The 27,090-nt window shown below is 47.9% G+C and overlaps 1 protein-coding gene across 1 annotated transcript; it reads left to right on the forward strand.

The window, feature by feature from the left end:
- The first annotated feature begins 330 nt into the window (after positions 1 to 330).
- On the forward strand, positions 331 to 26,488 carry LOC106584858 (kunitz-type serine protease inhibitor bitisilin-3). The gene is made up of 6 exons (XM_045706271.1): positions 331 to 518; positions 8,246 to 8,452; positions 21,752 to 21,928; positions 22,306 to 22,350; positions 24,495 to 24,573; positions 25,628 to 26,488. Exons 1-6 carry the CDS (start codon positions 446 to 448, stop codon positions 25,710 to 25,712), a joined length of 666 nt encoding a protein of 221 aa, XP_045562227.1. The 5' UTR covers positions 331 to 445; the 3' UTR covers positions 25,713 to 26,488.
- Positions 26,489 to 27,090: the final 602 nt, after the last annotated feature.

The following is a 27,090-nucleotide window of genomic DNA, read 5'->3' on the forward strand; positions in this document are numbered from 1 at the left end:
CCCACAGCCCCCCACCCCTCTTTTCCCCTGACTATCTGAAACCCTACCTCTTCAACGAGTATTTTAAATGATCCCACAGCCCCCCACCCCTCTTTTCCCCTGACTATCTCTGACTTTGCTGATTGATAGCTGCTTTGAGGAAAAATGTACTGACTTTGAATGTGATATGTGGCTGTCCCACCTAGCTATCTGGAGATGAATGAACTAACTGTAAGTCTCTCTGGATAACGACAAAAAAATGTGAAACATATTACAGCGATCTAAACAGCACCAACATATCCTTATTGCACCTGGCTTCCTGTTGGGGCGCAGCCCTTTGGTATCAGTGATGAGTACGAAGGTCAGTGGGTGATGATATGTAAACGTCCACTCCCATCGCAGTTTACAACTGTCACTCATTCTGCTGGAGACTGGAGACAACACACACACACACACACACACCACCATGAAACAACTGGTCATATTTGGGGCTTTAGTTTTTGCTACATTCAACATGGTTCACAGCGAAGAACCACCAGGTAAGTTCAATCAATTTTAGTATGTCTGTGTGCATATACCTCCGTCACAGTTTTTTTTGTTGTCAGTACCAGGTAGTTTCTGTTCGTGTTTGTACATCTGAAATAGTTTGATTTTTGAAGACTTTAATAAATCATTTGTTTGCTAAAGGGGTCTTAAAACGGTTCTCTTAACGCTTCATTGTAACATCAAACATTAGTTTGGAGTTTTCCTCCTCTTCCTAGTTTCATTCTTCCATTTGAAATAAGGGAGGCCTGTTTTTTGCTTCAGTTCACTTCCAGTTGAGTTGTGGGCGGGATGGCAAAGAAGTCAACCACACATTTGATTCAATATACATTTTAAATATATATATATTTTCCACAATATTTATGAATTTAATCAATGAATTAAATTACTGGTGTGTTATTTTCAATATGTTACACATTCTAATATTCTGTAGTTAGGGTAATATCGTATGGAACTGGGAGAACAAAGGTTCTCTGTCACGGTTGTTGTCGGTGAAGGAGGACCAAAACGCAGCAGGTACGTGAATGCTCATCTTGATTTTTATTAACTACAAAAATGAACATACAAAATAACAAAAACGAAACGAAACGAACAACTACAAACAGTCTGGTAAAGCATACGGCTTACACACAGAACAATCACCCACCCCGAACCACATAAAACAAATACCCCCTGCCACGCCCTGACCAAACTACAAAACAATTAACCTTATATACTGGCCAGGACGTGACAGTACCCCCCCCTTAAAGGTGCTACCCCAGAAGCACCTTAACAAAAAATAACCCCAAGCAACACCAACAAAAAGTCCCCTTTTCTAAAGGGAGGGAAGGGAGGGTGGCTGCCGTCAACGACGGCACTGTGCGACACCCCCCCTCCCCAACCCACCTATTTCTGGAGGTGGCTCTGGTTCCGGCCGTTCCAGGCTGTCGGGCCAGTCTGGCATCGCCGGGGGACAGTCTGGGCAGTCTGGCAATTCGGGACAGTCTGGGCAGTCTGGCAATTCGGGACAGTCTGGGCAGTCTGGCCACTCGGGCCACTCCGGCAGTTCAGGGCAGTCTGGCCACTCCGGCAGTTCAGGGCAGTCTGGCCACTCCGGCAGTTCAGGGCAGTCTGGCCACGCCGGCAGTTCAGGGCAGTCTGGCCACTCCGGCAGTTCAGGGCAGTCTGGCCACTCCGGCAGTTCAGGGCAGTCTGGCCACTCCGGCAGTTCAGGGCAGTCTGGCCACTCCGGCAGTTCAGGGCAGTCTGGCCACTCCGGCAGTTCAGGGCAGTCTGGCCACTCCGGCAGTTCAGCGCAGTCTGGCCACTCCGGCAGTTCAGCGCAGTCTGACCACTCTGGCGACTGTTGACTGGCGGGCAGCTCTGGCGACTGTTGACTGGCGGGCAGCTCTGATGATGACTGTTGACTGGCGGGCAGCTCTGATGATGACTGTTGACTGGCGGGCAGCTCTGATGATGACTGTTGACTGGCGGGCAGCTCTGATGATGACTGTTGACTGGCGGGCTGACGCACTATAATCCTGGTGCGTGGTGCTGGTACCGGATATACCAGCTTATGAACACGCACCTCCAGGCTAGTGCGGGGAGCGGGAACAGGACGAGTCGGACTGGGTTGACGCACTTCCGGATCCGCACGAGAGACAGGAGCTGGAAACCCAGGGCTATGGAGGCGCACAGCCGGTCTAGATCTTACCTCCTGCACAACCCGCCTTGGCTGGATGGAACTAGTAGCCCTGTACGAGCGGGGTGCTCGTACAGGGCAGACTGGGCTGTGCAGGGGCCTGATGGTAGCCGTGCGTAGAGCGGGAGTTGGGTAGCCTGGTCCTCGGAGGCGTACCGGCGACCAGATGCGCTGCGCAGGCATCCTCCTACCAGGCTGGATGCCCGCTCTAGCACGGCACCTGCGAGGGGCTGGAATAACGCGCACCGGACTGTGCGTGCGTATGGGTGAGATAGTGCGCTCCTCAGCAAAACATAGCGCTCTCCACCCCATACGCTCCTCCATATAACCACGGGTAGCTGGCTTCCGGCTCTTCTTACGCCTAGCCAAACTACCCGTGTGCCCCCCCCCCAAAATTTTCTTGGGGTGCCTCTCGTGCTTCTCCTTCAGCGCGTACTTGGCCTCGTACCACCGCCTCTCTGCCTTGGCTGCCTCAATTTCCCACTGCGGGCGTCGATAATCCCCAGCCTGGTGCCAAGGTCCGGCCCCGTCCAGAACTTCCTCCCAGGTCCATTTCTCCCGCCAGTCCAACTCGAACTCCGTCTGCTCCTACCTCTGCTGCTTGGTCCTTTGGTGGTGGGTGATTCTGTCACAGTTGTTGTCGGTGAATGAGGACCAAAACGCAGCAGGTACGTGAATGCTCATCTTGATTTTTATTAACTACAAAAATGAACATACAAAATAACAAAAACGAAACGAAACGAACAACTACAAACAGTCTGGTAAAGCATACGGCTTACACACGGAACAATCACCCACCCCGAACCACATAAAACAAATACCCCCTGCCACGCCCTGACCAAACTACAAAACAATTAACCTTATATACTGGCCAGGACGTGACATTCTCATTCAAATCGTTTATGATCCCTGAGAGTATCTCAGTCTGGAGTACCCTCACTCTGACAGCATGGCGGTTTCACTCTGACAGCATGGCGGTTTCACTGACAGTTGAAGGTTTCACTTTAGATCAAGACCTAATAAGACAGACTTTTTGGGCTCTCACCAGTTGGGCTCTCACCAGTTGGGCTCTCACCAGTTGGGCCCTCACCAGCTGGGCTCTCACCAACTGGGCCCTCACCAGCTGGGCCCTCACCAACTGGGCCCTCACCAACTGGGCCCTCACCAGCTGGGCCCTCACCAACTGGGCCCTCACCAACTGGGCCCTCACCAGCTGGGCCCTCACCAACTGGGCCCTCACCAGTTGGGCTCTCACCAGTTGGGCCCTCACCAACTGGGCCCTCACCAATTGGGCCCTCACCGGTTGGGCTCTCACCGGTTGGGCTCTCACCAGTTGGGCTCTCACCAACTGGGCTCTCACCAGTTGGGCTCTCACCAGTTGGGCTCTCACCAATTGGGCCCTCACCAGTTGGGCTCTCACCAATTGGGCTCTCACCAGTTGGGCTCTCACCAACTGGGCCCTCACCAATTGGGCCCTCACCAGTTGGGCTCTCACCAACTGGGCTCTCACCAACTGGGCTCTCACCAATTGGGCTCTCACCAACTGGGCCCTCACCAACTGGGCTCTCACCAATTGGGCTCTCACCAACTGGGCCCTCACCAGTTTGCATCCCTGAATAATACAGACAGACTAGCTTGTCTTAGACATACAGTATAGCCACAACGTTTTGTTGTGTCTAAGACAAGCTATACGACATTAATCCTGATCTGTGTTTAGGAGAATGAGAAGCTTTTCCAGTCGTAGCAGTAGCATGGGGAGCAGGGCCTGCAGACCAGTAACACCACTGCAGTGCTGCTCTAGTCCAAAACCTAGGGTTATGGCGTCTGTAACCTAATGCCACGGTGTACATCTGAGAGTCTGCGATGAAAGGAGTTGGTTTGTTTTGAAAGTCGTTGTCCTGCAGTTAAGGAGTCAGTGTTTACAGAGAATGCTTCTTCCTGTATTTTAGATGTTTTATGACCCTATAAGGCTTCTATTGTGGTGCCTGGCAGATCCAAACACTGCACATTCTGTATGGAAGACCTGCAACAATTACATCAGTACAGGAAATCACTGTCAAACAGATACTAAAAGAACAATCATTGTAATAATAGTGATATATTGAGCAATAGGGAGTTTATTCTAAGAATGGCCTCAAAAAACCTCAATCTAGCCCCGCCTGGGACCCCAGCTAATTGTTACGGATCTTCAAGGACAACTTGGGTTGTTATTATTATGAAGTATTTAGTGATGTCACATTGTTCCATTTACATTTCTATTGACCGGTTGGAAAATGCATCTCTGTGACGTTTTCAAGTAGGGTCCCAGAGATGACTAATGCAAGTAGGGTCCCAGAGATGACTAATGTAAGTAAGATCCCAGAGATGACTAATGCAAGTAGGGTCCCAGAGATGACTAATGCAAGTAGGGTCCCAGAGATGACTAATGTAAGTAAGATCCCAGAGATGACTAATGCAAGTAGGATCCCAGAGATGACTAATGCAAGTAGTATCCCAGAGATGACTAATGCAAGTAGGTTTCTCAGAGATGACTAATGCAAGTAGGATCCCAGAGATGACTAATGCAAGTAGGGTACCAGGGATGACTAATGCAAGTAGGATCCCAGAGATGACTAATGCAAGTAGGATCCCAGAGATGACTAATGCAAGTAGGGTCCCAGAGATGACTAATGTAAGTAAGATCCCAGAGATGACTAATGCAAGTAGTATCCCAGAGATGACTAATGCAAGTAGGATCCCAGAGATGACTAATGCAAGTAGGGTCCCAGAGATGACTAATGCAAGTAGGGTCCCAGAGATGACTAATGCAAGTAGGGTCCCAGAGATGACAAATGCAAGTAGATTCCCAGAGATGACTAATGCAAGTAGATTCCTAAAGATGACTAATGCAAGTAAGATCCCAGAGATGACTAATGGAAGTAGGATCCCAGAGATGACTAATGCAAGTAGGATCCCAGAGATGACTAATGCAAGTAGGATCCCAGAGATGACTAATGCAAGTAGGATCCCAGAGATGACTAATGCAAGTAGGATCCCAGAGATGACTAATGCAAGTAGGATCCCAGAGATGACTAATGCAAGTAGGATCCCAGAGATGACTACTGCAAGTAGGATCCCAGAGATGACTAATGCAAGTAGGATCCCAGAGATGACTAATGCAAGTAGGGTCCCAGAGATGACTAATGCAAGTAGGATCCCAGAGATGACTAATGCAAGTAGGATCCCAGAGATGACTGATGCAAGTAGGATCCCAGAGATGACTAATGCAAGTAGGATCCCAGAGATGACTAATGCAAGTAGGAACCCAGAGATGACTAATGCAAGTAGGATCCCAGAGATGACTAATGCAAGTAGGGTCCCAGAGATGACTACTGCAAGTAGGAACACAGAGATGACTAATGCAAGTAGGATCCCAGAGATGACTAATGCAAGTAGGATCCCAGAGATGACTGATGCAAGTAGGATCCCAGAGATGACTAATGCAAGTAGGATCCCAGAGATGACTAATGCAAGTAGGATCCCAGAGATGACTAATGCAAGTAGGATCCCAGAGATGACTAATGCAAGTAGGGTCCCAGAGATGACTACTACAAGTAGGATCCCAGAGATGACTAATGCAAGTAGGATCCCAGAGATGACTAATGCAAGTAGGATCCCAGAGATGACTAATGTAAGTAGGACCAGCATCCCTGTGGAACAATTTCGAATCCTTTTAGAGTCCATGCCCCGAAGAATTGAGGTTGTTCTGAGGGCAAGGGGGGGGGTGACTCAGTGTGTAATAACGGCATAATAACTCGTTATAAAGTGGTGGAATTGTCCTTTAATAAGATACAGTAGTAGATACAGGGAGGTTAGTTAGACTGGGGCTAGTGGATGAGGAGGGGAGGGTTGGACTGGGGCTAGTGGATGAGGAGGGGAGGGTTAGACTGGGGCTAGTGGATGAGGAGGGGAGGGTTGGACTGGGGCTAGTGGATGAGGAGGGGAGGGTTGGATGGGGCTAGTGGATGAGGAGGGTTGGACTGTGGCTAGTGGTTGAGGAGGGTTGGACTGGGGCTAGTGGATGAGGAGGGGAGGGTTGGACTGGGGCTAGTGGATGAGGAGGGGAGGGTTGGACTGGGGCTAGTGGATGAGGAGGGGAGGGTTGGACTGTGGCTAGTGGATGAGGAGGGGAGGGTTGGACTGTGGCTAGTGGATGAGGAGGGGAGGGTTGGACTGTGGCTAGTGGATGAGGAGGGGAGGGTTGGACTGTGGCTAGTGGATGAGGAGGGGAGGGTTGGACTGGGGCTAGTGGATGAGGAGGGTTGGACTGTGGCTAGTGGATGAGGAGGGTTGGACTGGGGCTAGTGGATGAGGAGGGTTGGACTGGGGCTAGTGGATGAGGAGGGTTGGACTGGGGCTAGTGGATGAGGAGGGTTAGACTGTGGCTAGTGGATGAGGAGGGGAGGGTTGGACTGGCTAGTGGATGAGGAGGGGAGGGTTGGACTGGCTAGTGGATGAGGAGGGGAGGGTTGGACTGGCTAGTGGATGAGGAGGGTTGGACTGGGGCTAGTGGATGAGGAGGGGAGGGTTGGACTGGCTAGTGGATGAGGAGGGTTAGACTGGGGCTAGTGGATGAGGAGGGTTGGACTGGCTAGTGGATGAGGAGGGGAGGGTTGGACTGGCTAGTGGATGAGGAGGGTTGGACTGGCTAGTGGATGAGGAGGGGAGGGTTGGACTGTGGCTAGTGGATGAGGAGGGGAGGGTTGGACTGTGGCTAGTGGATGAGGAGGGTTGGACTGTGGCTAGTGGATGAGGAGGGAAGGGTTGGACTGTGGCTAGTGGATGAGGATGAGGAGGGGAGGGTTGGACTGTGGCTAGTGGATGAGGAGGGTTGGACTGTGGCTAGTGGATGAGGAGGGAAGGGTTGGACTGTGGCTAGTGGATGAGGATGAGGAGGGGAGGGTTGGACTGTGGCTAGTGGATGAGGAGGGAATGGTTGGACTGTGGCTAGTGGATGAGGAGGGGAGGGTTGGACTGGCTAGTGGATGAGGAGGGTAGGGTGGGTCTGTGGATGAGAAGGGTAGGGTGGGACTGTGGATGAGGAGGGTAGGGCTGGACTGTGGATGAGGAGGGTAGGGTGGGACTGTGGATGAGGAGGGTAGGGTTGGACTGTGGATGAGGAGGGTAGGGCTGGACTGTGGATGAGGAGGGTAGGGTGGGACTGTGGATGAGGAGGGTAGGGCTGGACTGTGGATGAGGAGGGTAGGGCTGGACTGTGGATGAGGAGGGTAGGGCTGGACTGTGGATGAGGAGGGTAGGGTTGGACTGTGGATGAGGAGGGTAGGGTGGGACTGTGGATGAGGAGGGTAGGGTGGGACTGTGGATGAGGAGGGTAGGGCTGGACTGTGGATTAGTTTTTTTTTTATACAGGGTTAAATATGAAGTTGTAGTAAAGTTCAGCTTCCAGTCGACATGGGGGCGCTGTGTCACTGTCAGAAGATACAGAATGTGCTTCAGTCAGAAAAGTTGGCATCATTCTGCCCTGCTGGCTTCAGGACCAGCCAGTTAAACACAGCCACCCTCAAGAAGGTGAAGGTTTGGCACATACTTACTAAATAAATATAATCCCACATTTGGGATTATATTAAATAATTAACATTTCTGAACACTCATATCGACATATAAGCACCAATAACAACTCTGCCTCGCCTCTAATGTTATGGGAATCTCTCCTTGCTTATCTGAGAGGCAAATAATGTCCTTTAGTTCAGGTGCTGTTAAAATGGATAAGGCTCAAATAGTGGCAAACTCCTCTCTACAGTGTTCTGTCTTCTAATTCCTCTCCTCTCCTCTCCTCTCCTCTCCTCTCCTCTCCTCTCCTCTCCTCTCCTCAGAGTGCTGTTCTTGTCCTCTCCTCTCCTCTCCTCTCCTCTCCTCTCCTCTCCTCTCCTCTCCTCTCCTCTCCTCTCCTCTCCTCTCCTCTCCTCTCCTCTCCTCTCCTCTCCTCTCCTCTCCTCAGAGTGCTGTTCTTGTCCTCTAATCCCTCTCCTCTCCTCTCCACAGAGCACTGTCTCCTACCACAGGACGTGGGTACAGCTCCGGCCTCAGGAGCGGATGACTTCCAGATCCTGCTGTATTACGACGCAGCTAAAGACCTGTGCTACCCCTTCAAGTACCTGGGAGAGGGGGGCAACGCCAATCGATTCACCCTGGAGAAGCTCTGTATGAGAAACTGCTCCATCAAGGCAGAGGAGACCTATCCTATGGAAGGTGAGACCAGAGATAGTATACCAGAACCAGTCCTCTATTATAGATAGTATACCAGAACCAGACCCAGACCCTGTCCTCTATTATAGATAGTATACCAGAACCAGACCCAGACCCTGTCCTCTATTATAGATAGTATACCAGACCCAGACCCTGTCCTCTATTATAGATAGTATACCAGAACCAGACCCAGACCCTGTCCTCTATTATAGATAGTATACCAGAACCAGACCCTGTCCTCTATTATAGATAGTATACCAGAACCAGACCCAGACCCTGTCCTCTATTATAGATAGTATACCAGAACCAGACCCTGTCCTCTATTATAGATAGTATACCAGAACCAGACCCAGACCCTGTCCTCTATTATAGATAGTATACCAGAACCAGACCCAGACCCTGTCCTCTATTATAGATAGTATACCAGAACCAGACCCTGTCCTCTATTATAGATAGTATACCAGAACCAGACCCAGACCCTGTCCTCTATTATAGATAGTATACCAGAACCAGACCCAGACCCTGTCCTCTATTATAGATAGTATACCAGAACCAGACCCAGACCCTGTCCTCTATTATAGATAGTATACCAGAACCAGACCCAGACCCTGTCCTCTATTATAGATAGTATACCAGAACCAGACCCAGACCCTGTCCTCTATTATAGATAGTATACCAGAACCAGACCCTGTCCTCTATTATAGATAGTATACCAGAACCAGAACCAGACCCTGTCCTCTATTATAGATAGTATACCAGAACCAGACCAGACCCTGTCCTCTATTATAGATAGTATACCAGAACCAGACCCAGACCCTGTCCTCTATTATAGATAGTATACCAGAACCAGACCCAGACCCTGTCCTCTATTATAGATAGTATACCAGAACCAGACCCAGACCCTGTCCTCTATTATAGATAGTATACCAGAACCAGACCCAGACCCTGTCCTCTATTATAGATAGTATACCAGAACGACCAGACCCTGTCCTCTATTATAGATAGTATACCAGAACCAGACCCAGACCCTGTCCTCTATTATAGATAGTATACCAGAACCAGACCCAGACCCTGTCCTCTATTATAGATAGTATACCAGAACCAGACCCAGACCCTGTCCTCTATTATAGATAGTATACCAGAACCAGACCCAGACCCTGTCCTCTATTATAGATAGTATACCAGAACCAGACCCAGACCCTGTCCTCTATTATAGATAGTATACCAGAACCAGCCAGACCCTGTCCTCTATTATAGATAGTATACCAGAACCAGAACCAGACCCTGTCCTCTATTATAGATAGTATACCAGAACCAGACCCTGTCCTCTATTATAGATAGTATACCAGAACCAGTCCAGACCCTGTCCTCTATTATAGATAGTATACCAGAACCAGACCCAGACCCTGTCCTCTATTATAGATAGTATACCAGAACCAGACCCAGACCCTGTCCTCTATTATAGATAGTATACCAGAACCAGACCCAGACCCTGTCCTCTAATATAGATAGTATACCAGAACCAGTCCAGACCCTGTCCTCTAATATAGATAGTATACCAGAACCAGACCCAGACCCTGTACTCTATTATAGATAGTATACCAGAACCAGACCCTGTCCTCTATTATAGATAGTATACCAGAACCAGACCCAGACCCTGTCCTCTATTATAGATAGTATACCAGAACCAGACCCAGACCCTGTCCTCTATTATAGATAGTATACCAGAACCAGACCCAGACCCTGTCCTCTATTATAGATAGTATACCAGAACCAGACCCAGACCCTGTCCTCTATTATAGATAGTATACCAGAACCAGACCCAGACCCTGTCCTCTATTATAGATAGTATACCAGAACCAGACCCAGACCCTGTCCTCTATTATAGATAGTATACCAGAACCAGACCCAGACCCTGTCCTCTATTATAGATAGTATACCAGAACCAGACCCAGACCCTGTATTCTATTATAGATAGTATACCAGAACCAGACCCAGACCCTGTCCTCTATTATAGATAGTATACCAGAACCAGACCCAGACCCTGTCCTCTATTATAGATAGTATACCAGAACCAGACCCAGACCCTGTCCTCTATTATAGATAGTATACCAGAACCAGACCCTGTCCTCTATTATAGATAGTATACCAGAACCAGACCCAGACCCTGTCCTCTATTATAGATAGTATACCAGAACCAGACCCAGACCCTGTCCTCTATTATAGATAGTATACCAGAACCAGACCCAGACCCTGTCCTCTATTATAGATAGTATACCAGAACCAGACCCAGACCCTGTCCTCTAATATAGATAGTATACCAGAACCAGACCCTGTCCTCTATTATAGATAGTATACCAGAACCAGACCCAGACCCTGTCCTCTAATATAGATAGTATACCAGAACCAGACCCAGACCCTGTCCTCTAATATAGATAGTATACCAGAACCAGACCCAGACCCTGTCCTCTATTATAGATAGTATACCAGAACCAGTCCAGACCCTGTCCTCTATTATAGATAGTATACCAGAACCAGACCCAGACCCTGTCCTCTATTATAGATAGTATACCAGAACCAGACCCAGACCCTGTCCTCTATTATAGATAGTATACCAGAACCAGACCCAGACCCTGTCCTCTATTATAGATAGTATACCAGAACCAGACCCTGTCCTCTATTATAGATAGTATACCAGAACCAGACCCAGACCCTGTCCTCTATTATAGATAGTATACCAGAACCAGACCCAGACCCTGTCCTCTATTATAGATAGTATACCAGAACCAGACCCTGTCCTCTATTATAGATAGTATACCAGAACCAGACCCAGACCCTGTCCTCTATTATAGATAGTATACCAGAACCAGACCCTGTCCTCTATTATAGATAGTATACCAGAACCAGACCCAGACCCTGTCCTCTATTATAGATAGTATACCAGAACCAGAACCAGACCCTGTCCTCTATTATAGATAGTATACCAGAACCAGACCCAGACCCTGTCCTCTATTATAGATAGTATACCAGAACCAGACCCAGACCCTGTCCTCTATTATAGATAGTATACCAGAACCAGACCCAGACCCTGTCCTCTATTATAGATAGTATACCAGAACCAGACCCAGACCCTGTCCTCTATTATAGATAGTATACCAGAACCAGACCCTGTCCTCTATTATAGATAGTATACCAGAACCAGACCCAGACCCTGTCCTCTATTATAGATAGTATACCAGAACCAGACCCAGACCCTGTCCTCTATTATAGATAGTATACCAGAACCAGACCCAGACCCTGTCCTCTATTATAGATAGTATACCAGAACCAGACCCAGACCCTGTCCTCTATTATAGATAGTATACCAGAACCAGACCCTGTCCTCTATTATAGATAGTATACCAGAACCAGACCCTGTCCTCTATTATAGATAGTATACCAGAACCAGAACCAGACCCTGTCCTCTATTATAGATAGTATACCAGAACCAGACCCAGACCCTGTCCTCTATTATAGATAGTATACCAGAACCAGACCCTGTCCTCTATTATAGATAGTATACCAGAACCAGACCCAGACCCTGTCCTCTATTATAGATAGTATACCAGACCCAGACCCTGTCCTCTAATATAGATAGTATACCAGAACCAGACCCAGACCCTGTCCTCTATTATAGATAGTATACCAGAACCAGACCCTGTCCTCTATTATAGATAGTATACCAGAACCAGACCCAGACCCTGTCCTCTATTATAGATAGTATACCAGAACCAGACCCAGACCCTGTCCTCTATTATAGATAGTATACCAGAACCAGACCCAGACCCTGTCCTCTATTATAGATAGTATACCAGAACCAGACCCAGACCCTGTACTCTATTATAGATAGTATACCAGAACCAGACCCAGACCCTGTCCTCTATTATAGATAGTATACCAGAACCAGACCCAGACCCTGTCCTCTATTATAGATAGTATACCAGAACCAGACCCAGACCCTGTCCTCTATTATAGATAGTATACCAGACCCAGACCCTGTCCTCTATTATAGATAGTATACCAGAACCAGACCCAGACCCTGTCCTCTATTATAGATAGTATACCAGACCCAGACCCTGTCCTCTATTATAGATAGTATACCAGAACGACCAGACCCTGTCCTCTATTATAGATAGTATACCAGAACCAGACCCAGACCCTGTCCTCTATTATAGATAGTATACCAGAACCAGACCCAGACCCTGTCCTCTATTATAGATAGTATACCAGAACCAGACCCTGTCCTCTATTATAGATAGTATACCAGAACCAGACCCAGACCCTGTCCTCTATTATAGATAGTATACCAGAAACCAGACCCTGTCCTCTATTATAGATAGTATACCAGAAGACCCAGACCCTGTCCTCTATTATAGATAGTATACCAGAACCAGACCCTGTCCTCTATTATAGATAGTATACCAGAACCAGACCCAGACCCTGTACTCTATTATAGATAGTATACCAGAACCAGACCCAGACCCTGTACTCTATTATAGATAGTATACCAGAACCAGACCCTGTCCTCTATTATAGATAGTATACCAGAAGACCAGACCCTGTCCTCTATTATAGATAGTATACCAGAACCAGACCCAGACCCTGTCCTCTATTATAGATAGTATACCAGAACCAGACCCAGACCCTGTCCTCTATTATAGATAGTATACCAGAACCAGACCCAGACCCTGTCCTCTATTATAGATAGTATACCAGAACCAGACCCAGACCCTGTCCTCTATTATAGATAGTATACCAGAACCAGACCCTGTCCTCTATTATAGATAGTATACCAGACCCAGACCCTGTCCTCTATTATAGATAGTATACCAGAACCAGACCCAGACCCTGTCCTCTATTATAGATAGTATACCAGAACCAGACCCTGTCCTCTATTATAGATAGTATACCAGAACCAGACCCAGACCCTGTCCTCTATTATAGATAGTATACCAGAACCAGACCCAGACCCTGTCCTCTATTATAGATAGTATACCAGAACCAGACCCAGACCCTGTCCTCTATTATAGATAGTATACCAGAACCAGACCCTGTCCTCTATTATAGATAGTATACCAGAACCAGACCCAGACCCTGTACTCTATTATAGATAGTATACCAGAACCAGTCCAGACCCTGTCCTCTATTATAGATAGTATACCAGAACCAGAACCAGACCCTGTCCTCTATTATAGATAGTATACCAGAACCAGACCCTGTTCTCTAATATAGATAGTATACCAGAACCAGACCCTGTCCTCTATTATAGATAGTATACCAGAACCAGACCCAGACCCTGTCCTCTATTATAGATAGTATACCAGAACCAGACCCAGACCCTGTCCTCTAATATAGATAGTATACCAGAACCAGACCCAGACCCTGTCCTCTAATATAGATAGTATACCAGAACCAGTCCCTGTCCTCTAATATAGATAGTATACCAGAACCAGTCCAGACCCTGTCCTCTAATATAGATAGTATACCAGAACCAGTCCAGACCCTGTCCTCTAATATAGATAGTATACCAGAACCAGTCCAGACCCTGTCCTCTAATATAGATAGTATACCAGAACCAGTCCAGACCCTGTCCTCTAATATAGATAGTATACCAAAACCAGTCCAGACCCTGTCCTCTAATATAGATAGTATACCAGAACCAGTCCCTGTCCTCTAATATAGATAGTATAAATACATACAGTGTGATTGGGGGAATGAAAACCAGGTGTGCAGGGAACAAGACAAAACAAATGGAAAAATGAAAAATGAAGCGGCGGCGGTGGCTAGAAACAAGGAGAGGATCCGATTTCGGCGGAAGTCGTGACAGTACCCCCTCCTTGATGTGCGGCTCCAGCGGAGCGCCAACACCGGCCTCGGGGACGACCCGGATGGCGAGGCGCAGGGCGATTCGGCCGGCGACGGTGGACCTCCCGCAACAGTTCAGGGTCCAACACATCCGCCACCGGCACCCAGCATCTCTTCTCCGGACCGTACCCCTCCCATTCCACGAGGTACTGAAGGCCCCTCGCCCGACGCCTCGATTCCAGGATGGAACAGACGGAGTACGCCGGGGCCCCCTCGATGTCCAGAGGGGGCGGAGGAACCTCCCGTACCTCAGACTCCTGGAGCGGACCAGCCACCACCGGCCTGAGGAGAGACACATGGAACGAGGGGTTAATATGGTAATCGGGGGGAAGCCGTAACCTGTAGCATACCTCGTTCAGTCTCCTCAGGACTTTAAATGGCCCCACAAACCGCGGGCCCAGCTTCCGGCATGGCAGGCGGAGGGGCAGGTTTCGGGTCGAGAGCCAGACCCGGTCTCACTGTGGTGACCCGGTCTCTCCTCCGCGTGCCAGAACCAATCGTCCACTGCAGGAGCTTCGGTATGACTCTGATGCCACGGTGCCAGAACCGGCTGGTACCCCAATACACACTGAAAGGGGGAGAGGTTAGTGGAGGAGTGGCGGAGTGAGTTCTGCGCCATCTTTGTCCAGGGCACGAACGCCGCCCACTCCCCCGGCCGATCCTGGCAATAGGACCGCAGAAACCTTCCCACATCCTGGTTCAATCTTTCCATCTGCCCATTACTCTCGGGGTGGAAACCTGAGGTGAGGCTGATCGAGACCCCCAGACATTCCATGAACACCCTCCAGACTCTCAAAGTGAACTGGGGACCTCGATCAGACACTATGTCCTCAGGCACCCCGTAGTGCCGGAAGACGTGTGTAAACAAGGTCTCCACAGTCTGTAGGGCCGTAGGGAGACCCGGCAGAGGGAGTAGACGACAGGACTTAGAGAAACGATCCACAACGACCAAGATCGTGGTGTTACCCTGTGAGGGAGGAAGGTCCGTCAGAAAATCCACCGACAGGTGTGACCACAGCCGTTGTGGAACGGGTAAGGGGTGTAACTTCCCTCTGGGCAGGTGCCTAGGAGCCTTACACTGGGCGCACACCGAGCAGGAGGAAACATAAACCCTCATGTCCTTTGCCAAGGTGGGCCACCAGTACTTCCCAGTCAGACAGTGCACCGTCCGGCCGATCCCCGGATGACCAGAGGAGGGTGATGTGTGGGCCCAATAGATCAACTGGTCACGGACAGCAGACGAAATGTACTGACGCCCGACGGGACACTGGAGGGGAGCGGGCTTTGTACGCAGCGCCTGCTCAATGTCCGCGTACAGCTCACGACCGGCGCTACCAGGCAGGAGGCTGGGAGAATGGGAGTCTGATCCCATGGGCTGCTCCTCTGTGTCATACAGCCGGGACAGTGCGTCTGCCTTCATATTCTGGGAACCTGGTCTGTAGGAAAGGGTAAACACAAAACGGGTCAAGAACATGGCCCACCTTGCCTGACGAGGATTCAGTCTCCTCGCTGCCCGGATGTACTCCAGGTTGCAGTGGTCAGTCCAGATGAGGAAAGGGTGTTTAGCTCCCTCAAGCCAATGTCTCCACGCCTTCAAAGCTTTAACCACAGCCAACAGCTCCCGGTCCCCCACATCATAGTTCCGCTCCGCCGGGCTGCGCTTCTTCGAGAAGAAAGCACAGGGGCGGAGCTTCGGTGGCGTGCCCGAGCGCTGAGAGAGCACGGCTCCTATCCCAGCCTATACATGTGACTCCTGGGAAGTTCAGCGTCTACCAGAAGATTTAACGCACAATCCCCCCGTCGATGGGATGGTAATTGAGTCGCCTTCTTTTTACAGAAGGCGAGAGCCAAATCGACATATTCTGGGGGATGCACACGGTGGAGACCTGGTTTGGACTTTCCACCGTGGTAGCACCAACGGAAACCCCTACACACCTCCCCGAGCACTCTCGCGACCACCCCGTGAGAGCCCTCTGTTGCCATGAAATGGTGGGGTCATGACGAGCTAACCAGGGAAGGCCTAGCACCACGGGAAACGCGCGAGACTGATTCTCTCCTCGTGACCCCCCTGCGGCACCATGGCCAGGGAGATGGTGGCTTCCCTGATTAGCCCGGACCCTAATGGTCGACTATCCAGAGCGTGTACCGGGAAAGGTCTAACCACAGGAATAATGGGGATCCCTAAACTAAGGGCGATCGCTCTGTTGATAAAATTCCCAGCCGCGCCTGAATCGACGAGCGCCTTATGCTGGGAATGCAGGGAAAACTCAGGAAAACAAACAGGTACAAACAGTTGGACAACAGAGTATGAGGATGAGAGTGGTGCAGACTCACCTGGGGTGACGCCAGAGTGCCCTGCCTGCTGCCTCGACTCCCAGAGGAACCAACCCGGCACCCACCGGCAGTGTGCCCTCTGCGGCCACAGATGGTGCACGTGAAGGCACCTCCTCCAGCCTCCCTACGTGCAGCCCCTCCCAGCTCCATGGGCTCTGGAGCGGGGGTGCTCGAAGATGGAACCGACAGAGCCCTCTCTGGACGTCCGCGGGTGACCAGCAGGTTTTCCAACCGGATGGACAGATCCACCAGTTGGTCAAAAGTGATGGTGGCATCCCTGCAGGCCAACTCCCGTCGGACGTCCTTGCGCAGGCTGCATTGGTAGTGGGGCCCTGTCGTTCCATCCTGCTCCGGCGGCCAAATTCCGGAATTCCAGGGCGAACTCCTGGGTGCTCCTCGTCCCCTGCCTCAAGTGAAAGAGCCGTTCCCCCGCCGCTCTCCCTTTGGGCGGATGGTCGAAGACGGGTGAACTCCTCGAAGTGGTCCAACGCCGCGTCTCCTTCACCCCACACGGCGTTTGCCCACTCCAGAGCTCTCCCCGAGAGGCATGAGACGAGGGCGGACACCCTCTCCCTTCCCGAGGGAGCTGGGTGAACGGTGGCCAGGTAGAGGTCCAGTTGTAACAGGAACCCCTGGCACCGTGCTGCCGTCCCATCATACTCCCTGGGAAGGACGCTTCCCACTGGGACTGGATCCAGGAGGGACGGGTAGAGGTAACCCCGGTTGCGCTGGTCAAGGCACTGGGAGAAACTTCCTGTCTCTCCCAGCGGTCCATGGTCTGGACAACGCGATCCATCGTGGCACCGAGATGTTGCAGCATTGCCGAGTGTTCCCGGACGCGCTTCTCGACTCTGACCGAGGTACTGTTCTGCCTGCGGCTATGGAACCCTGACCTGTTCACCGGACGTGCTTGCTGCACCCTCGACAACTACTATGATTATTATTATTTGACCATACTGGTCATTTATGAACATTTTAACATCTTGACCATGTTCTGTTATAATATCCACCCAGCACAGCCAGAAGAGGACTGGCCACCCCACATAGCCTGGTTCCTCTCTAGGTTTCTTCCTAGGTTTTTGGCCTTTCTTGGGAGTTTTTCCTAGGGAGTTTTTCCTAGCCACCGTGCTTCTTTCACATGCATTGCTTGCTGTTTGGGGTTTTAGGCTGGGTTTCTGTACAGCACTTTGAGATATCAGCTGATGTACAAAGGGCTATATAAATAAATTTGATTTGATTTGATACTTGCTCCTGCTGACTCCATGGGTGGGTGTGGAATTCTGTCAGGTGTGTGCGTACTGGTAGCGAAGTCAGGCGCAGGAGAGCAGAGAGTTGTGAACAGGTGCACACTTTATTGAGGCCTCTGAAAGACTAGCTGTCTCCATGGCATCAGACCCCAGTTAGACTAGCTGTCTCCATGGTATCAGACCCCAGTTAGACTAGCTGTCTCCATGGTATCAGACCCCAGTTAGACTAGCTGTCTCCATGGTATCAGACCCCAGTTAGACTAGCTGTCTCCATGGTATCAGACCCCAGTTAGACTAGCTGTCTCCATGGTGTCAGACCCCAGTTAGACTAGCTGTCTCCATGGTATCAGACCCCAGTTAGACTAGCTGTCTCCATGGCATCAGACCCCAGTTAGACTAGCTGTCTCCATGGTATCAGACCCCAGTTAGACTAGCTGTCTCCATGGTATCAGACCCCAGTTAGACTAGCTGTCTCCACGGTATCAGACCCCAGTTAGACTAGCTGTCTCCATGGTATCAGACCCCAGTTAGACTAGCTGTCTCCATGGTATCAGACCCCCAGTTAGACTAGCTGTCTCCATGGTATCAGACCCCAGTTAGACTAGCTGTCTCCACGGTATCAGACCCCAGTTAGACTAGCTGTCTCCATGGTATCAGACCCCAGTTAGACTAGCTGTCTCCATGGTATCAGACCCCAGTTAGACTAGCTGTCTCCATGGTATCAGACCTCAGTTAGACTAGCTGTCTCCATGGTATCAGACCCCAGTTAGACTAGCTGTCTCCATGGTATCAGACCCCAGTTAGACTAGCTGTCTCCATGGTATCAGACCCCAGTTAGACTAGCTGTCTCCATGGTATCAGACCCCAGTTAGACTAGCTGTCTCCATGGTATCAGACCCCAGTTAGACTAGCTGTCTCCAAGGTATCAGACCCCAGTTAGACTAGCTGTCTCCACGGTATCAGACCCCAGTTAAACTAGCTGTCTCCATGGTATCAGACCCCAGTTAGACTAGCTGTCTCCACGGTATCAGACCCCAGTTAGACTAGCTGTCTCCACGGTATCAGACCCCAGTTAGACTAGCTGTCTCCACGGTATCAGACCCCAGTTAGACTAGCTGTCTCCACGGTATCAGACCCCAGTTAGACTAGCTGTCTCCACGGTATCAGACCCCAGTTAGACTAGCTGTCTCCACGGTATCAGACCCCAGTTAGACTAGCTGTCTCCACGGTATCAGACCCCAGTTAGACTAGCTGTCTCCATGGCGTCAGACCCCAGTTAGACTAGCTGTCTCCATGGTGTCAGACCCCAGTTAGACTAGCTGTCTCCATGGTATCAGACCCCAGTTAGACTAGCTGTCTCCATGGTGTCAGACCCCAGTTAGACTAGCTGTCTCCATGGCGTCAGACCCCAGTTAGACTAGCTGTCTCCATGGTATCAGACCCCAGTTAGACTAGCTGTCTCCATGGCGTCAGACCCCAGTTAGACTAGCTGTCTCCATGGTGTCAGACCCCAGTTAGACTAGCTGTCTCCATGGTATCATACCCCAGTTAGACTAGCTGTCTCCATGGCGTCAGACCCCAGTTAGACTAGCTGTCTCCACGGTATCAGACCCCAGTTAGACTAGCTGTCTCCATGGCGTCAGACCCCAGTTAGACTAGCTGTCTCCATGGTGTCAGACCCCAGTTAGACTAGCTGTCTCCATGGTATCAGACCCCAGTTAGACTAGCTGTCTCCATGGTATCAGACCCCAGTTAGACTAGCTGTCTCCATGGTGTCAGACCCCAGTTAGACTAGCTGTCTCCATGGCGTCAGACCCCAGTTAGACTAGCTGTCTCCATGGTATCAGACCCCAGTTAGACTAGCTGTCTCCATGGCGTCAGACCCCAGTTAGACTAGCTGTCTCCATGGTGTCAGACCCCAGTTAGACTAGCTGTCTCCATGGTATCAGACCCCAGTTAGACTAGCTGTCTCCATGGTATCAGACCCCAGTTAGACTAGCTGTCTCCATGGTATCAGACCCCAGTTAGACTAGCTGTCTCCATGGTATCAGACCCCAGTTAGACTAGCTGTCTCCATGGTATCAGACCCCAGTTAGACTAGCTGTCTCCATGGTATCAGACCCCAGTTAGACTAGCTGTCTCCACGGTATCAGACCCCAGTTAGACTAGCTGTCTCCACGGTGTCAGACCCCAGTTAGACTAGCTGTCTCCATGGCATTAGACCCCAGTTAGACTAGCTGTCTCCATGGTGTCAGACCCCAGTTAGACTAGCTGTCTCCATGGTATCAGACCCCAGTTAGACTAGCTGTCTCCATGGTGTCAGACCCCAGTTAGACTAGCTGTCTCCATCCCCTAATGGATCCAATTGAATCAAATCAAAGTGTTATATCTATCAAGGCTTCTGTGCATTTACTGTACACATTCAGCACATTCAATCCTATTGGTAGATAGATACATAGTAGGTGGATACAGTGTTCTGTTCATTAAATCCTATTGGTAGATATATACATAGTAGGTGGATACAGTGTTCTGTTCATTAAATCCTATTGGTAGATACAGACATAGTAGGTGGATACTCATAATACCCAATATAGTATAACCCATTTAAGACCCCACACTTGTAATGTGTCATGTCTGTCAAGACAGTCCACTGTGCATCTGCAGATATAGTTGACATAGTATTCAAGTTATTACAGCCCAGAAAACACCCTTTATTGTGGAATGGCCATAAACAAGGACTTTATTGTGGCATGGCCATAAACAAGGACTTTGGAGTAACATTTGTACAGAGGAAGAGGTTTTTATTGCCCCTGCTATGACTATATTGGGTAGTGGGTGGGTGTTTGTGTAAGAGAGAGAAAGAAGAAGAGAGAGAGAGAGACAGAGAGACAGAGAGAGAGAGAGAGAGAGAGCAGAGAGAGAGAGAGAGAGAGAGAGAGAGAGAGAGAGAGAGAGAGAGAGAGAGAGAGAGAGAGAGAGAGAGAGAGAGAGAGAGAGAGAGAGAGAGAGAGAGAGAGAGAGAGAGAGAGAGAGATTTTTACTGTGATATAATGTTGGGTTTCTTGAGGTTTACCATCTAAATGTGAAGCAGAGATCATCCATAATGTCTGAAATGAGAAGAGTAACTCATTCAAAACCTACTACTGATTTCAGGGTTTTACACCAGGACTCCCCAATAATGCTTCCCACAGTCTAAATCCGGCCTGCGGGTCATTTTATTTGACCCCCTTAAGTTTTCTGAGCAAACGTTAATTAAAGACTGTCAAAATCACCAAGAAATTCCCAAGTATTCCCACACATAGAAAGAGAGGCGTACGTATCCCAATGTAATAAAGGTATGAAATTATTCTGTTATTGCCCCAATGCTCTGTCTGCTTGGATTCTCAAGGTCAATTTGCAGTGTACAGATGATTTATAACTCTGATCCGGGCCCCTGGCCATCTGCTCAAGGTAAATTGGCCCTACGGCTGAATTTAGTTGACGATCCCTGGCTTACAGTATATGAGCACTTAACGCAACTGTGCAGCAGTACATTTACCTTCATCGCAATGTGCCACCATGTGGCAAAACATAGTAACAACACCCAGAACAATGTCTCGCCAGGAATCGCAACACTGAAGTCATCTTTGTGTGTGATTAATGCTCCGTCTCTCTCTCTCTCTCTCTCTCTCTCTCTCTCTCTCTCTGTCTCTCTCTCTGTCTCTGTCTCTGTCTCTGTCTCTGTCTCTCTCTCTCTCTCTCTCTCTCTCTCTCTCTCTCTCTCTCTCTCTCTCTACCCAACCCTAACCTCAACCCTTTGTCCTTCCCCCTTGTACAGAGTCAAAAGCCTGCCACTTCCATAAGGCTCTGGGTGAATGCTTCGGCACCTACCTGCGTTACTACTACGACCCCATCCATGAGAAGTGTAAGAAGTTCCACTGGACTGGCTGTGTGGGGAACGGGAACAGGTTCATCGACCATCAGGCCTGCAACGCCACCTGCGCTGGGATTCACGGTGAGATGACATGACATGACATAAGATGGCATAATATGATATAATATGGCGTAGCATGACATAAGATGGCATAACATGACTTAACGTGACATAAAATGGCATAACATGACATAACGTGACATAAGATGGCATAACATGACATAACATGACATAAGATGGCATAACATGACATAACATGACATAACACATAAAATAACATAGCATAAACTAATGAATGAATCGTGAAATATCCTAATTTAGAGGTTCTACAAATATTCCTGTAGTTTTCATGTAGCCTTTCTTGTAGCCACATGACACTGAAAACTAACAACACACGAATGTAATGTTGAATAATTAACTGATACTATATTTATAATAATCTGATGTTTTGTCACCAGATGAAGGTACTGAGAAGGAGGAGGATGAGCCCGATACTCCTATTGGTGAGTAGAGATATAGGTCTATATACTCCTATTGGTGAGTAGAGATATAGGTCTATATACTCCTATTGGTGGGTAGAGATATAGGTCTATATACTCCTATTGGTGGGTAGAGATATAGGTCTATATACTCCTATTGGTGGGTAGAGATATAGGTCTATATACTCCTATTGGTGGGTAGAGATATAGGTCTATATACTCCTATTGGTGGGTAGAGAGATAGGTCTATATACTCCTATTGGTCTATATACTCCTATTGGTGGGTAGAGATATAGGTCTATATACCCCTATTGGTGGGTAGAGAGATAGGTCTATATACCCCTATTGGTGGGTAGAGATATAGGTCTATATACTCCTATTGGTGAGTAGAGATATAGGTCTATATACTCCTATTGGTGAGTAGAGATATAGGTCTATATACTCCTATTGGTGGGTAGAGATATAGGTCTATATACTCCTATTGGTGGGTAGAGATATAGGTCTATATACTCCTATTGGTGGGTAGAGATATAGGTCTATATACTCCTATTGGTGAGTAGAGAGATAGGTCTATATACTCCTATTGGTCTATATACTCCTATTGGTGGGTAGAGATATAGGTCTATATACCCCTATTGGTGGGTAGAGAGATAGGTCTATATACTCCTATTGGTCTATATACTCCTATTGGTCTATATACTCCTATTGGTGAGTAGAGATATACACTACATGACCAAAAGTATGTGGACATCGAACTTCTCATTCCAAAATCATGGGCATTAATATGGAGTTGGTCCCCCTTTGCTGCTATAACAGCCTCCACTCTTCTGGGAAGGCTTTCCACTAGATGTTGGAACATTGCTGCTATAACAGCCTCCACTCTTCTGGGAAGGCTTTCCACTAGATGTTGGAACATTGCTGCTATAACAGCCTCCACTCTTCTGGGAAGGCTTTCCACTAGATGTTGAAACATTGCTGCGGGGGACTTGCTTCCATTCAGCCACAAGAGCATTAGTGAGGTCGGGGCACTGATGTTGGGCGGTTAGGTCCTGGCTCGCAGTCAGCTTTCCAATTAATCCCAAAGGTGTTCGATGGGGTTGAGGTCAGGGCTCTGCGCAGGCCAGTCAAGTTCTCCCATACCGATCTCGACAAACCATTTCTGTGTGGACCTCTCTTTGTGCTCGGGGGCATTGTCATACTGAAACAGGAAAGGGCCTTCCCCAAACTGTTGCCACAAAGTGGGAAGTACAGAATCGTCTAGAATGTCATTGTATGCTGTAGATTTCCCTTCACTGGAACTAAAGGGACCTGAACCATGAAAAACAGCCCCAGACCATTATTCCTCCTCCACCAAACTTTACAGTTGGCACTATGCATTCGGGCATGTAGCGTTCTCCTGGCATCCGCCAAACCCAGATTCGTCCATCAGACTGCCAGAAGGTGAAACGTGATTCATCACTCCAGAGAACGTGTTTCCACTGCTCCAGAGTCCAATGGTGGTGAGCTTTACACCACTCCAGCCAACACTTGGCATTGCGCATGGTGATCTTAGGCTTGTGTGCGGCTGCTCGGCCATGGAAACCAATTTCATGAAGCTCCCGACAAACAGTTATTGTGCGGACGTTGTTTCCAGAGGTAGTTTGGTAGTGAGTGTTGCAACCGAGGACAGATGATTTTTACATGCAACTCGCTTCAGCAGTCAGCGGTCTCGTTCTGTGAGCTTGTGTGGCCTACCACTTCCCTTCTGAGCCGTTGTTGCTCCTAGACGTTTCCACGTCATAATAACAGCACCCGGGGCAGCTCTAGCAAGGCAGAAATTTGACAAACTGACTTGTTGGAAAGGTGGCATCCTATGACGGTGCCACATTGAAAGTCACTTAGCTCTGGTGATAAAGTACAGTACACTCTTCATCATTCTCTGTTGATACAGTACAGTACACAGTTCATCATTCTCTGGTGATACAGTAGAGTACACTGTGTTATTCAATTTTAAACGCCGGTCAGCAACGGCTGAGGCTGAAATAGCCAAATCCACTAATTTGAAGGGGTGTCCACATACTTTTGTCAATATAGTGTAGGTCTATTCTACAGTTTTGATCTTTTATAAATTACTTACTTATGTTGTTGTTGTTGTTAACAAAACACTCACGTTATTCTGCTTCCTGCAGCCCTGATTCTGGGAGTGGTGTTGGGGATCACGGGAGGAATAATTATCGGAGTCGTTATTTTCCTGGTGATACAGAGCAAGTAAGTACACAGTTCATCATTCTCTGCTGATACAGTACACAGTTCATCATTCTCTGCTGATAGAGTACACAGTTCATTATTCTCTAGTGATACAGTACAGTACACAGTTCATTATTCTCTGGTGATACAGAGCAAGTAAGTACACAGTTCATCATTCTCTGCTGATACAGTACACAGTCCATCATTCTCTGCTGATACAGTACAGTACACAGTTCATCATTCTCTGGTGATACAGTACAGTACACAGTTCATTATTCTCTGGTGATAGAGTACAGTACACAGTTCATTATTCTCTGGTGATACAGAGCAAGTAAGTACACAGTTCATCATTCTCTGCTGATACAGTACAGTACACAGTTCATCATTCTCTGCTGATACAGTACAGTACACAGTTCATTATTCTCTGGTGATACAGTACAGTACACAGTTCATTATTCTCTGGTGATACAGAGCAAGTAAGTACACAGTTCATCATTCTCTGCTGATACAGTACAGTACACAGTTCATCATTCTCTGCTGATACAGCACAGTACACAGTTCATCATTCTCTGGTGATACAGTACACAGTTAATTATTCTCTGGTGATACAGCACAGTACACAGTTCATCATTCTCTGGTGATACAGTACACAGTTCATCATTCTCTGGTGATACAGTACAGTACACAGTTCATCATTCTCTGGTGATACAGTACACAGTTCATCATTCTCTGGTGATACAGTACACAGTTCATCATTCTCTGGTGATACAGTACAGTACACAGTTCATCATTCTCTGGTGATACAGTACACAGTTCATCATTCTCTAGTGATACAGTACAGTACACAGTTCATCATTCTCTGGTGATACAGTACAGTACACAGTTCATCATTCTCTGGTGATACAGTACACAGTTCATCATTCTCTAGTGATACAGTACAGTACACAGTTCATCATTCTCTTTAATTAAAAAGAGAAGAAAATTTAAATAATGAAACAGAATGATTTTTTTTTTTTTTGTAATTTGGCCTAATTATGCTACAAATAACTAACTGTCCTTTTATATCAAATATCAGCAAGAATCACAAACGTGAACCAAAGAAAGTGAAAGAAACCAAGACGGAGGCACCACTGCAACAGGAGCCAATCGAGATGGCATAGAGACGAGAACACCGGAACGACTGGAAACGCCGTAGAAATGAGACTGGCTAGAACGCATGATCCCATTCAAGTCCACTTTCCATTTTAAGTGTACCCATGCCAGTTGTTGTATTTCTAGGGGAAACACCAGGCGGGGCCCCTCACCTGAATGGCCGCTCTCAGGTTGATTTAATAGAGGAATGTAGATCTACAACTTAACAACCCTACAATGTAATGTCATGTTTCCATCATGTGTTATCAGATTATTCAACAAATCCTTGTTTGTGGGTTGGAGGAGTGGACAATGAGAGAGTCATGTGTTATTTACCTTCACTAATGCAGGCCTGGCTATTTTCCTCACGGTTACGTTTAAAATGACTCTCAATTATCTTACAACGTGTATAAGGATTTCTGCACTCTCGTCTTTTACAATATGACTGTGTTTATTTCAGGTATATTTGGTAACTGCTAAGGATTTCTGCACTGCTCACATCACCTCCACGGGACACTGTTGTTTAGTAATTAGATTACAGCATCGTGTGTTTTTATTGAACTCCTCAGCGTGCGACAGGGTTCTTCTGATATTCCCGATAGTTCTTCTTGCGGAATGTGCGTTTTATTTTACGTGCTACCTTCTGTTTATGTTTGGTCTGTATCAACGTTCACATTGGTTTTGTTCCAACTACTGTATGTAACATTATTGTAAGGCAATGATGTGAGAATGAACCAAAACACTGTTTTAAAAATATATATATTATGGGACTGAGATGATATCGTCCTTCAACAGTTTTTACCCACAGAAATAGAATGAATAGAACACTCGTCCCCATTCAAGTAAATTGTGCCATTATGGGACTGAGATGATATCATCCTCCTGGACTGGCAGCCATTTTGAGTGTACCCATAGGAGCAAAGCAGGAAGTAAAAGCAGGAAGTAAATAAAAGCAGGAAGTAAATAAAAGCAGGAAGTAAATAAAAGCAGCGAGTCAATCTGTGATGTTGTTATTGTTGTGAAATTCCATCTACATTTTGAAGGATACATATTCAAATGTGTTACAAAAGTAAATAAACACAGATAAACACAAAAAAAAAATGAAAGATGTGCGTAACTTAAAGGGGAATGGAAACACTAGAGCTGTGTTTGAATACCGAATACTCATACTAACCGCACTAACCGTACTATTTGTGACGTAAATGTAGTATGCTTATTGTTCCTAGTGTCACGGCTGTCGAAAGGAGAAGAGGACCAAAGTGCAGCGTGTGTTTCGTTCCGCATTTTATTTATACTGTGAAACTATGCAATACACATAAATACACTGAAAAAAAAAAAAAAACGTGACGCAGAGATGGACACATACACAACTCAAACTTAATCACCCACAAAACCCAGGTGGAAAAA

The sequence above is a fragment of the Salmo salar genome, chromosome ssa23 (assembly GCF_905237065.1).
Source record: "Salmo salar chromosome ssa23, Ssal_v3.1, whole genome shotgun sequence".
Lineage (NCBI taxonomy): Eukaryota > Metazoa > Chordata > Actinopteri > Salmoniformes > Salmonidae > Salmo > Salmo salar.

Bases quoted from the DNA above. Each gene is read 5' to 3' on its own strand.
- LOC106584858 (XM_045706271.1), top strand. From the start codon at position 446: ATGAAACAACTGGTCATATTTGGGGCTTTAGTTTTTGCTACATTCAAC. The intron at 519-8,245 runs GTAAGTTCAATC...TCCTCTCCACAG, and splicing joins TCACAGCGAAGAACCACCAG to AGCACTGTCTCCTACCACAG. The intron at 24,574-25,627 runs GTAAGTACACAG...ATCAAATATCAG, and splicing joins TTCCTGGTGATACAGAGCAA to CAAGAATCACAAACGTGAAC.